The 14026-nt window shown below is 41.0% G+C and overlaps 1 protein-coding gene across 1 annotated transcript; it reads left to right on the plus strand.

The window, feature by feature from the left end:
- Nucleotides 1–4492: 4492 nt before the first annotated feature.
- Nucleotides 4493–10598, plus strand: LOC308579741 (vomeronasal type-2 receptor 26-like; the record flags this gene model as incomplete). The annotated part of the gene is made up of 5 exons (XM_081180674.1): nucleotides 4493–4584; nucleotides 4713–4995; nucleotides 5233–6042; nucleotides 8850–8976; nucleotides 9688–10598. The coding sequence occupies 5 exons, from the start codon at nucleotides 4493–4495 to the stop codon at nucleotides 10596–10598; spliced, it is 2223 nt and encodes a 740-aa protein (XP_081036800.1).
- Between the last annotated feature and the right edge of the window lie 3428 nt (nucleotides 10599–14026).

Genomic DNA, 14026 nt, shown 5'->3' on the forward strand with positions numbered 1-14026 from the left:
TAAGTCCAATAGTTTGGTGTCTTTTAGTTTTATCCATTCTTTCACCCAGCAAAGACATGATGCCTCGTAATACAACCTCAAGTCTGGCAGGGCAAATCCTCCTCTTTCCTTTACATCCGTCAACAATTTATATTTAATTCTTGGTTTTTTGCCCTGCCAGATGTATCTTGATATCAATCTTTGCCATTCCTTAAAGATCTTCACTCCTCTTAATACTGGGATCATCTGAAATAAGAATATCATTTTTGGCAACACGTTCATTTTGATCATTGCTATTCTGCCCCAGAAGGATAGTTTTAACCTTCCCCAACTCTCCAAGTCTTTCTTAATTCCATGCCATACCGGTACATAATTATTTTGAAATAGGTCGATATTTTTGGTTGTTATCCAAATACCCAAGTATTTAACCTTTTTAACAATTTCGATACCTGTTTGTTGTTGTAACCTCTCCCGCATTGTTGGATCCATATTTTTTGTTAAGCTCTTTGTCTTTCCCCTATTTAACATAAACCCAGCCACCTCACCAAATTTTTCAATTTCCTCTATCACCTCAGTTGCATTATCTATCGGGTCCTCCACCATTATAACCAAATCGTCCGCAAAGGCTCTGACTTTGTATTCATTACGGCCTAACCTCACCCCCCTTATCTTTTTATTTTCTCTAATTGAATTCAGGAGAATCTCCAGAACCATGATGAACAGCAATGGCGAGAGTGGGCATCCCTGTCTAGTGCCTTTTGATATTTTAATTTCTTCTGTTATCACATTGTTTACTAACAGTTTTGCCCTTTGTTCCGTATATATTGCCCTTATTCCATTAAAGAGCTCGTTCCCCATCTCCATGTATTCCATATTTTTTAACATAAAGTCCCATGATATATTGTCGAACGCCTTTTCGGCATCAACAAACATTAGCATTGCTCTTCTCTCATTACTAGCTGTCAGGTACTCCAAGATATTTATTATATTTCTCACATTATCTCTCATCTGTCTTCGTGGGAGAAAACCTGTTTGATCTTCATGAATAATTCCTTGCAAAACCTTTTTCAGTCTCTTTGCTATTATTCCTGAAAAAATTTTATAATCGGTATTTAGCAAAGAAATTGGTCTATAATTCTTTACTTGTGTTAAATCCACACCTTCTTTTGGAATGAAAGTTATATACGCTTCCTTCCAAGTCTCTGGGATCTCCCTCTCCTTTAAAATATTATTTATTGTTTCTTTCAACGGTGTTATCAAAGTTAATTTCAATTCTTTGTAGTACCTTGCTGTAAAGCCGTCCGGTCCTGGGGCCTTCCCATTTTTCAGCTCTGATATAACCACCTTAATTTCCTCTTCATCTATCGGGGCGTTCAGCCTATCTCTTGTTTCTATTGGAATCTTTTGCACCTTTTTCTCTTTTAGATATCTCTCTATTTTCCTAATATTATTCTTTTCTTTCTTCCTATACAATTGACTGTAAAAGTCCAAAAATCCTTTCCTAATACCTTTAGGGCTAGTTATCTCCTCATCCTTCACTCTAATTTTATTTATTATACTTTGTTCTTTCCTTTTCTTAGTCTGCCAAGCCAACCATTTTCCTGATTTATTTGCAAATTCAAAATCCTTTTGTCTTAATCTTTTAATGTTCCATTCCACCTCCTTGTTTATTATCATAGCAAACTGAGTTTGCAAGGCCTTGATACTTTGTCTAACTTTCATATTGTTCGGATTTTCAATTAATTTTTGCTCATATTCCATAATTTGTTTTAAGATTTCTTTCTTTCCTTTCTCTCTATTCTTCCTTTTAATTGAATTTTGTTGTATATAAAGTCCACGCATCACTGCCTTGCTTGCATCCCAAACTATGCTCATTTTTGTACCTTTGTTACAGTTATCCATAAAGTATTCCTTCATTTTCTTCTGTGCCTGTTGTACAAATTTATGATCATCAAAAAGGCTATCATTCATCCTCCATCTAAACGTTCTTTCTTCGAAGCCTTTAATCTCCAGTTTAATCGGGCTATGGTCTGAAATTACTCTTGGTTCTATTTCTACCTGGAGGATTCTTAAGGTTAGCTCGTTCGAAATCCAAATTTGATCAATTCTCGACATAGATTGGTTTGGTTCTGAATGATATGTAAATTGTTTCTCCTGTGGGTGTCTTAATCTCCATATATCTATCAAATTACAGTTTTGGATCATTTCGAAAAATGATTTAGGTAATTTACCTTCTTTTGATCCACTCTCCCTCAGTCTATCCATTTCAATTGAGACCACCCCATTCATGTCTCCCATCATAATTATTTTTGATCCACATATTCCATCAATTTTTCCTCCAGGTTCTTAAAAAAGTCAGCTTTATTCCCGTTAGGTGCATAGATTCCAACAATTATTATTTTTTCACCTTGCCAATTAATTTGAACAGCAATAATTCTTCCTTCTTCGTCCTTAAAGATTTGGTGGGCTTCTATTTTGTTTTTTATATATAGGATTACTCCTCTTTTCTTTCCTTTGTCTGAAGATATGAATTCGTTTCCAAGTCTTCTATTTATTAAAACTCTCCTATGTCTTTTTGCCACGTGTGTTTCTTGTAGGCATATAATATCTAAATTTTTTTTCCTTAGGAATTGTTCCACCTTATTCCTTTTTTTTTTTATCATTCAGCCCATTTATATTCCAATTCCATAATTTTAATGCCATATTGCTCTTTTTTTTTTTTAAATTTCTAGGAGTATCTTTTTCTTTGGTTAATTTTCTTTTAATTCTTCCTCTTCTTCCTCTCCTCCCTCCCCCTCCTCCTCTTCCCCCTCCTCCTCTAGTCCTCCCCCCACCTTCCTCCTCTCCTCCATATCTTTCAGTCCTTTTACCTCCACCCCTCCCACTGCCCCCCTGACCTCTTCTTCCTCTTCCGTTAACAACTCTTTATACTTCCTTTGAAATTTACCTATTTCTTCTGGGCTAGTTAATCTATGTCTCTTATTTTTATAAGTGAATGAAATTCCTTCCGGGGACTCCCATTTGAATTCTATATTGTTTTTTTTAAGGATTTGTGCCAGTGGCTTATAGGGGTCTCTCCGTTTCAACAGTCTAATTGGTATATCTTTAAAGATGACTATGTAGCTACCATCAATACATAATCTTTTCTCTCTATTTTTTTGAAGCACCATGCTCCTTATGTCTCTATCTTTGAAAGCTATAAGACAATCCCCTGGAAATTTCCTTGCCTTCGTCGTCTTCACTTTTAATCTAAAGGCATTCTGTATTGTACTCGCCATCTCCTCTACTTGAAACTCCAACCATTGTGCTAGTTCTATTATCAGTTTTTGCCTGATATTCTCACCTTGATGCTCTGGTACCCCCCTGAATCTTAAATTAACTTCCCGCTGTCGAAGTTCATTCATGGAGATCGCATCCCACATTTCCTCTTGTGTTTTGTTAGTTTCTAGAAGTCCTGCTCTAATTTTATCATCCTCACGCTTTAACTCCTTCATTTCCAATTTTGTCCTTTTCATTCCTTCTTCTAACACTTGAGTTCTTTTGGATACCTCTTTAATTTGTCCTTTCAGTTCACTAACGGTTTCATCTATTTTCTTATCCATTTTTCCAATCTTAGCATCTACCTGTTCAATTTTTGTTTCCAGATTTTTTTCACTTTGTCTAATCTCTGCGAACATCTTTAGTATTTCAGCTCTAAAATCTGTTTCTTGCTTGGACCCCTTCCTTTCCACTGGTGTCCCCCCGTTCCCGCCTTTCTTTGGTACATGAGACATTTTGTACAAATATATCTTGTTACGCCAACAACCTATTCCGATGTTTAAAATTAACCTTCCCCAGTCGAGGCGCAGCAATCAATTTTACAATTTTACAATATTTTTCAAAACTTAAAGCAATATCTGGCAGTAACAAGCCTATCAGTACCTTCCAATTCCTTAAAGATATACTAATAAGTTTATAGTAGCATGTATTGAGTAGTCTTAGATAGAATTAAATAAGGATTTGGTATTCTCCTTTTCTCCTCTTGTTATCACCAATTAGTCTACTTCACCAAATATAATAATCCACCAATCCAAACGAGGGACCTAGGGAGGTCAAGGGAGAGAGAAAAAAAGAAAAGAAAAAAGAAAAGAAAAAGGAAAATATATATATATAATTTATAGTCCTTCCAGAGACTTCATTATTTTAGCTCTAATAAGCAAGCGGCTCGGTTCTTCCTGCCCCCAAATGGGCTATTCCTTATGAAATTATCTATTCCATTAATTATTTTGGGTCCACTTCTTAATCTTCTTGCCCTCAATTGGGCTAAATCCCAAAAATTCCCAGCTGCCAAAAAAACAAAACAAAAAGAAGAGAGGAGAAGGCGTCTATTATAATTTCTCACCCGTCCACCAGGGGTCTAACAGCCAGTTAATGGAGGAGCGGCAAAAAGAAAGGAAACAGCAAAGGAACAGCTTCTCTTTTATTTTCTCCACAATTCCTTTTTTTAGTTTTTTAGTTTTATCCCCAACAGACAATGGCTTTTATAAAGTTATTAAACTTGACTGAAGTTCTCAAGGGTGGAGATTCAAACTTAACAAAGAAGATATCCCCTTTCTCCTTTCGCTGGTAATTCGTAGAACTTATAATGGAGACCAAACTCACGAAATGGAGACCAAACTTTCACGAAATGGAGACCTCTGTTGTGCAAAACTTCCCAAATGAGATTCAGTTCCAGCTCCTTTCCCCGTCCCCAGGAGGGCTGAGAAGTACTACTGGTACATCTTACTCTTCTTGTTCACCGTCCAGGAGATCAATCTGGATCCCAGGATCCTACCCAACATCACCCTGGGCTACAATCTCTATGAGAACTATTTTGATAGAAGGACGACTTCCAGTGCAATGTTGGACCTTGGCAAAAGCAATATTCCAAACTACAGCTGTGGAAAAAGGAATAAACTTCTGGCTGTTCTTGAAGGGGCTGATTCCGTCATCTCAAAAGAAATTTCGGACATGTCAGGCATCTACAAAATCCCACAGGTATGAAGTTGTGTGGGTAGAAAGACAGAGGGCAACTTTGGCAGCATAGAATTCCACTTTCTCTTCATGTGGGTCAAGAAAGGGCATCACAAAGTGGGAATTCCTTAGCTATAGCATAATATCTGATCCAGGGACCTTTCTTCTAGCCTCTGCCAACTTGGCACCCTCCAGGCAAATAAATATCTCTTCCCTATTTTGATTGGCAATCACACACTTTTTTCTTCATTTCCTCACAAGGTCAGTTGTGGCTTTTCACATCATCTTCATAATAATAAAGCCCAGTTCCCTTTTGTCTACCGGATGATGCCCAAAGAAGAAATTCAGTACCGGGGGATTGTCAAGTTGCTCCAGCATTTCAGATGGACTTGGATCGGCCTCATTTTTCCAGACAATGACAATGGAGAAAGGTTTGTGAGTGCCCTGACATCCCTGACTATCAAGAGTGGAATTTGCATTGCCTTAGAAAAAAGAATACCAGAAAACAATCAACTTGAAATGTTCAGACTGAGTAAACCAGTTGCCATATGGAAGCAAGTCAATGTATTTGTTTACTATGAAATCACTCGCTTGGGATGGAATCCGATCATGCAGTTTCAAGAAAAATTTGAGAAAGAAATTGGAGCAAAAGTCTGGATCTCAACAAGTTTTCAGGAAATTAATGTGCATTTGTCTGCTCCTCCAAATTACTTCCAGTACATCCATGGCTCTTTGTCCTTTATAATGAAGCCCCAAATAAGGAGAAAATACCGATACTATCTACCAGAATCCAATCTTCTTGGACAGTTTATCAATAAAGCATTCCGTTGCTCATATTCAAAGCACATGTTGGCTGTAAAAGGTCGGACAAGATGCAGAGAGAAGGAGAAACTGGAGACGCTGCCCCAAGAGGAGCTGGAGAGAGTCCTGTCTCAAGACAGCTACATCACGTACTTCAGTATCCAAGCTGTGGCTCAGGCCTTAAAAGCCACATATTCAGTCAGATCAAAATTCATGTTGATGGTGGGTGGAAGAGACAGGTTGGAGCATCAAAAGCTGCAGCCATGGCAGGTATTCCCTTTCCCTTTTTGCAAACTGCAAACCATTGGCCCAACTCTGGAATGAAACTTACCCATCTCCTCATCTCCATTTGGGAGGAAATTCTAATTAGTAAGGCCCATGGAGAAGGCAAACATTTCTGCCCTTTCTGCCAGGGGCGAAACTAGGCTTTATTTCACCTGGGTCAAAGACCCAGTTTGGCACACCCCCATGTGCATTGCATGCACATTTGCATGCACGCATGCACAGGCTGGGAGCCTAATGGCACCCCTCTGGAAGCTTCACCCAGGGCAAAAAATACAACACCTGGCTAGCCCCCAGCCCCATAGCTATGGCTCTAGAAAATGTTGTTTAGTCATTTAGTCGTGTCCGACTCTTTGTGACCCCATGGACCAGAGCACGCCAGGCACTTCTGTTTTCCACTGTCTCCAGCAGTTTAGTCAAACTCATGCTGGTAGCTTTGACAACACCGTCCAACCATTTCGTCCTTTGTCGTCCCCTTCTCCTTGTGCCCTCCACCTTTTCCAACATCAGGGTCTGTTCCAGAGAGTCTTCTCTTCTCATGAGGTGGCCAAAATATTGGAGCCTCAGCTTCAGGATCTGTCCTTCCAGTGAGCACTCAGGGCTGATTTCCTTAAGAATGGATATGTTTGATCTTCTTGCAGTCCATGGGACTCTCAAGAGTCTCCTCCAGCACCATAATTCACAAGTATCAATTATTCGGCAATCAGCCTTCTTTATGGTCCAGCTCTCACTTCCATACATCACTACTGGGAAAACCATAGCTTTAACTATACGGACCTTTGTTGGCAAAATAGAAAATAGCAAGTTTCTATTAAAAGCTTTATATAACACTCTTTGCTCCCCCCCCCCCCAAAAAGTCCTCAAGGTGGTTTAACATTACAAAACAGCTGTGGATAGAATAAAACACAATGCAAGAATGTAAAAATAGTATGAAAAGCAGAGGACTTTTCATCTTTCTATAACACCTTGTTTGAACAAAATTACCTTCAACCATTCCAGAATGCACACATAGCAATTGTTACTAAATTTACCTCTGTGCTCATAAATAAGCACAATGAAATATCATGCAAAACTGTGCCCTCCCTTGTGGAGTTGTGCAAGTTCTACCAAAAGCTGCTGCTGTCTGAAGGGAAGGGAGAGACTTCATATCTGAAGGCTTCCACATGATCTAGTGATCAATGTTCCATTTCACATGGAAGTTTGCAAGTGTAAAAGTTTCCCTTTCTTTCACATATTTGCATCAGGCAGTGGGGATGCTTAATACAACCACAGATCCCCCTCATAGGCTGCTCTTGACTGTGAGTAGACCTGCGAGGGTCTTCTCTGTAATGGCCCCCATACCATGGAATAACTTCTATAGAGATACAGAGGGTGTCAGGGTAATGGTGTCTCACCAGCTACTTCTAACAAAGCTGTTCAGAAAGGCTTCCCATTACACTGATGTGTAATACCGACTGTAGATCTACTATCCAAAGTCAATGCTAAATTGCATTGGAGTGCATTTTATAGTGTTTTTTAATAGCATTTTTTATATCTGTGTAGATCCGGCCATATTTTTTTGTATTGATCTTATTCTGTACAGCACCTTGTTATTCTATATAAAAGGTGGTCTTTGAATGGTTAAATAAATAAAATGGAATGCCTATAAGGGCTTATCAGAACAGATGAGATGCACACTGGCCCCAATTCATAGGAGCTCAAAATGTGTAGGGCTGAGATACTCAATATGGGTTTCATATTATTATTTTTGCACTGGGCCTTTCCTTGTCATTCCAGCTGCACTCTTTCCTAAGAGAGGTCCAGTTTCTGAATACTTCCATGGGGAGCCTGAATTTGGATGAGAATGGGGAGCTGCCAGCCAACTATGATATTGAGAACTGGGTGATGTTTCCTAATAAGTCTCGTGTTAGAGTGAAAATTGGGAGCATAGAGAGAGAGCCTTCTACTGGGATAAAGTTCACTATTAACTTGGAAGCCATAGTGTGGCCCACATGGTTTAACAAGGTAGAGGAAACTTTATTGATGTGACATCTGGTAAGCTCAAATCATTTGCTGGATAATTCCAAAAGCACAAGACCCTCCAAGTGTCCCTATTTTCCAGGGACAGTCCTGGATTTACAGAAACCATCCCAGCTTCTGATTTGATCTCGGAACGCCCCTCTTTTCCTTAGGACGTCCCTATTTTCATCAGAGAAATTCTGGATGGTATGGAGTTATGTGACTCCCCTGAGCCAAGGGGATAAGTAACTATACAACTTGTAGAAGACACCATAAGCCCTGTACAGTGGTACCTCGGGTTACAGACGCTTCAGGTTACAGACACTTCAGGTTACAGACTCCGCTAACCCAGAAACAGTACCTCGGGTTAAGAACTTTGCTTCAGGATGAGAACAGAAATCGCATGGCAGCAGCAGCGGGAGGCCCCATTAGCTAAAGTGGTACCTCAGGTTAAGAATGGTTTCAGGTTAAGAACGGACCTCCAGAACGAATTAAGTTCTTATTCCGAGGTACCACTGTATAGAGAAGTTTTTTTAATGTTTAATGCTTTATTATGTTTTTTATATATGTTTTGAATATAAATGTTGGAACAAACAAGAAGCACACCAAAGGAGTCTCCCAGTGATGCCTTTCTTCTGCAAATTGCTTTCCTGAAAAATAATAATGCCTAGGGTCAGTGAGAACTAAGATCCTGTTGAATCATTTGCAAACTCTAATTCCAAATTTCATATGAATCCCATAAACACAAATACTCCTAACACGTTTCCTTTAATGCACAATCTTCTCTTTATTATTAGACTGTGCCTTGCTCCAGGTGTACCAAGAGCTGTCAGCTTGGATTTGCCAAAGTGGTTCCAGAAGGAGAGCCGGTTTGCTGCTATGTATGTGCTCCATGTATCGAAGGGACAATATCCACTCAGGAAGGTGGGTGACTCCAAGGGTGAGGGCATTGCTTGAGAGAATGTCAACAGGGAAAACATTCACTTTCTATAAAGACTCTGAGGATTTATTCTGAATGTTAACCCTCTTTTGGCTTCTATATCTTTAATCAGCTTCATTAATTCAAGGAAGTTGGTTGAAACAAATGATCTCAGGGAAGCAATCTGTGGGCTACAAGCTGGTGATCATAGAGAGTCAAATATTTCTATAAAATATAACCCGCTCACATGGAACAGGACCATATAAATTCAGATGGGCCAAACAATAAAAAAAATCTTGAATATCCACAATTAAAGAGATGTGTCTTCACTATATGGCAAAAGCTGTACAGCGAAGACACAATCTCCGTGGAGCCTCTCTGCATTTCCTACATCACAATGCAGGATATTTTGAAGGTAAAAATGGGGGGGGGGGCTTTGTGCAACACCTCCATTTCCTTGGAGGCAAGGGATGGTACAATGTTAAACAGTAAACTGTTGTTCTTGTTTAGTCGTTTAGTCATGCCCAACTCTTTGTGACCCCATGGACCAGAGCATGCCAGGCACTTCTGTAAACTAGGTTTTGGGGAAAAAAATTTGTTCATTTCCTGTTATAAATTATTGCTGACATCAGCATCTTAAAAAATATATGTAATGCAGCACAGTAAGCTATGCAGATATCTAAACGATACTAAGGCACCTTTTTTCTCCTCCTCAGATGCAGAACATTGCACCAAATGTCCAGAAGATCAACACTCAAACACGTACCGAGATCAATGTGTTCCCAAAGTTATTACATTCCTGGCCTATGAAAACCCTTTGGGGAGCCTACTGGCTTCCATTGCTATATCCTTGTCTTTAATCACAGGATTCATTTTAGGAATCTTCATTAAATATAAAGAAACTCCAATAGTCAAAGCCAACAACAGGGACCTCTCATACATCCTCCTCATCTTCCTCCTGATTTCCTTTTCCTCCTCCCTCCTCTTCATTGGCGAGCCAGGGAAAGAGAACTGCCTTCTCCGGCAAATGGTCTTCAGCATCATCTTCTCAGCTGCTGTCTCTTCTGTTTTGGCAAAAACCATCACTGTGGTGCTGGCCTTCCTGGCCACTAAGCCAGGGAACAGGGTCAGGAAATGGCTGGGGAAGAGTCTGGCCAACTCCATTGTCATTTCCTGCTCCGGTGTCCAAGTTGTCATCTGCACCATCTGGCTGGGCATCTCTCCCCCATTCCCAGACTCTGACATGCGCTCTCAGCCTAAAGAGATCATCCTGCAGTGCAACGAAGGGTCTGTTGCCATGTTTTATATTGCCCTTGGCTACATGGGCTTCTTGGCTGCCATCTGCTTCACAGTGGCTTTCCTAGCCAGGAATCTTCCTGGGGCCTTCAATGAAGCCAAGCTGATCACCTTCAGCATGCTGGTCTTCTGCAGTGTTTGGGTGTCCTTTGTGCCCACCTACCTGAGCACCAAGGGGAAGTACATGGTAGCCGTGCAGGTTTTCTCTATCTTAGCCTCCAGTGCTGGGCTTCTGGGTTGCATCTTCATCCCAAAGTGCTACATTATTATACTAAGGCCCGATTTGAATACAAAGGGACAACTGACAGCAAAAGCTAAAAATGGCATCTAATTCTTCACATATTCAGTTTTGACACCCGTTTCCCACTACAGTTGTAATGAAAACCTAATAGTTGTTGTGGGAATATGTATACTTAAATATACATCTCTCTTTACCTTTATTAGTCACAAACAATGAAAAAGAAGCCCTGGATCACATCCCTACACAGTTTCAGATCAGACTTTAAGGGATATTGCTGTCTGTGACCACACTAGGGGATTCTTCTCCCATGGGTGGGGAACACTGCCAGAGCAACTGCATCCTTCTCAGACACCCTCCAGGTGGATGGTGGCTAAGGGGGATGCAGTGGGCATAGGCCAGCCCCACACTGTTTTTTCTTAGAATTCCTGCTTCATGATTGCAGTCATGGGATTTTTGTCTTTCACATGACGGAATATGTTTTGACTCCACAGAGTGGGAAGTGACGGAGACAGGGTGTTTGTGTTACTGTGTTCTGTGATGTGGGACTATTGTCCTTTGTTCTTTTTCTCTTTGCTGTCTGATGCTAGAGAGAGGGGGAGTCATATTGCAGTGCTCCGTGTGTGTTTACATGTAAATAAAGTAGATTAGCCAAAATGCTGAGTTGCTGAGGTCTGTCATGCGAAATGCGCAAACTCTGCAGATCCCTAAGTGTGCCGGTGTCGGTTGGCATCAGTTGCTGTGATGTTCAGGCTGAAGAAAGCTTATGAAGCTCCTGAACGATCGACCAGGAGGGAGGGAACATGCCAGTCAGGCATGTGTCTCTGCCAGGGTCCTACTCGAGTGTAGGCTGAATTCCTGGCACTTTTGTGGACAGTGATGACTGCAGGGCACCTCCAGCTTTACAGGTGCCCTCCAGCTTTACTCTGTTTGTGACCTGACCATATAACAACTAGATTTCTTGACTCCAGAGTGGCAGATTAAATTGGTAAACGATCTAGCTGTCCTCCGCAATGTTCCTGTTTATCAGTTACTCCAGGGATGAGTTTTAGTTCCATGCAAACACTTATGCACACATTTGCTTTATTTATGACACCTTGACATTTTGAAGAAAATGCTTGTTTCCCCAATTTTTTGTCATGTGGGCACAATAGTAATCCTAAGGAATAAATATTAAACTGTACATTTCAAAGGAAGCGTTTAATGTTCCTTTTCCATATGAGAATTCCCTCTGCCCTTTTACACAGGAATCAATGAGGTCCTAAATTTTATTTAAGGCATAGCCTTTTTTATGTGTAATTCAGCGTCCTCTTGCTCCAATGTTCTACACTACGATGTTCTCAATTGCAGTCTCCTAAGGGACCCCAGACTAAGGAAGGGTGAGAGATTGCTATTGTTTTGGACACATGATTGTTTTTAAGTGAAGAGCATAGCTCTCACGGACATAGACTCTTGATCCTGACTGAATCTTCAGTATAATGTATATTTGCTCCCATCCCTATTTTTTTGTGGGTCTTATATGCTCATGCCCTATATTTCTTGCCCTGAACGTGAGCTTCCCAGAGATTATTCACCACTGGGAGATACATGGGGCTGGACTAGATGGGACTTTGGTTTGATCCAGCTGCCAGGATCTTCTTAGGTTCCTGTGACCAAAATTCAGGACAAATCTCCGTCGCAACCACCCACCCTCATTGAGTCATGTCAGACTTTGGAGATGCATATTGCAAACATGTTTTTCTCCAGCTCTGCTTCTGCCATTGGAGTCTCAAGAAAGTTGTAGATGAGAAACTTGTAATTATCAAAATTACAGTGATGTATTTTTCTAAAAGCTCGAGATATTTTTGGAGGTTGCCTAAACACCGAGATCAACAACAGCGTAAGGCTATTAATTCTACTGTGCCTGAAAAATAAAGTGCATGCAGAGAACAATTTTCAAAAAGGGGAAAAGAGAGGACCCAAATAATTACCGCCCAGTCAGTCTGACATCAATAGCAGGGAAGATTCTGGAGCAGATCATTAAGCAAACAGTCTGTGAGCACCTAGAAAGGAATGCTGTGATCACCAATAGTCAGCATGGATTTCTGAAAAATAAGTCATGTCAGACTAACCTGATCTCATTTTTTGACAGAATTACAAGCCTGGTAGATGAAGGGAACTCAGTGGATATAGCCTACCTTGATTTCAGTAAGGCATTTGACAAGGTGCCCCATGATATTCTTGTAAAGAAGCTGGTAAAATGCGGTCTTGACTCTGCTACCACTCAGTGGATTTGTAACTGGCTGACTGACCGAACCCAAAGGGTGCTCATCGATGGTTCCTCTTCATCCTGGAGAAGAGTGACTAGTGGGGTGCCACAGGGTTCTGTCTTGGGCCCGGTCTTATTTAACATCTTTATCAACGACTTGGATGATGGACTCAAGGGCATCCTGATCAAATTTGCAGATGACACCAAACTGGGAGGGGTGGCTAACACCCCAGAGGACAGGATCACACTTCAAAACGACCTTGACAGATTAGAGAACTGGGCAAAAACAAACAAAATGAATTTTAACAGGGAGAAATGTAAAGTATTGCACTTGGGCAAAAAAAATGAGAGGCACAAATACAAGATGGGTGACACCTGGCTTGAGAGCAGTACATGTGAAAAGGATCTAGGAGTCTTGGTTGACCACAAACTTGACATGAGCCAACAGTGTGACGCGGCAGCTAAAAAAGCCAATGCAATTCTGGGCTGCATCAATAGGAGTATAGCATCTAGATCAAGGGAAGTAATAGTGCCACTGTATTCTGCTCTGGTCAGACCACACCTGGAGTACTGTGTCCAGTTCTGGGCACCACAATTCAAGAAGGACACTGACAAACTGGAACGTGTCCAGAGGAGGGCAACCAAAATGGTCAAAGGCCTGGAAACGATGCCTTATGAGGAACGGCTAAGGGAGCTGGGCATGTTTAGCCTGGAGAAGAGGAGGTTAAGGGGTGATATGATAGCCATGTTCAAATATATAAAAGGATGTCACATAGAGGAGGGAGAAAGGTTGTTTTCTGCTGCTCCAGAGAAGCGGACACGGAGCAATGGATCCAAACTACAAGAAAGAAGATTCCACCTAAACATTAGGAAGAACTTCCTGACAGTAAGAGCTGTTCGACAGTGGAATTTGCTGCCAAGGAGTGTGGTGGAGTCTCCTACTTTGGAGGTCTTTAAGCAGAGGCTTGACAACCATATGTCAGGAGTGCTCTGATGGTGTTTCCTGCTTGGCAGGGGGTTGGACTCGATGGCCCTTGTGGTCTCTTCCAACTCTATGATTCTATGATTCTATGATTCTAATTCCTGTCCCTAAGACAGATTGAGTCAAGATTTAGTGCAGTTGAGAGGCAATGTGTGATTGCTGTGTGACTTTTAATATCTCTGAAGCCCTTGTTGAATACCACCCAGACTGGGAAAACCACTGTAACTTTGGTGTTGCAAGAGTTTTCGGCTTCTTTGAATTAGCTGGCCCTGGATGTGAGCAGAACCACTG

The sequence above is a fragment of the Podarcis bocagei genome, assembly GCF_964188305.1.
Source record: "Podarcis bocagei genome assembly, chromosome: 2".
Taxonomy (NCBI): Eukaryota; Metazoa; Chordata; class Lepidosauria; order Squamata; family Lacertidae; genus Podarcis; species Podarcis bocagei.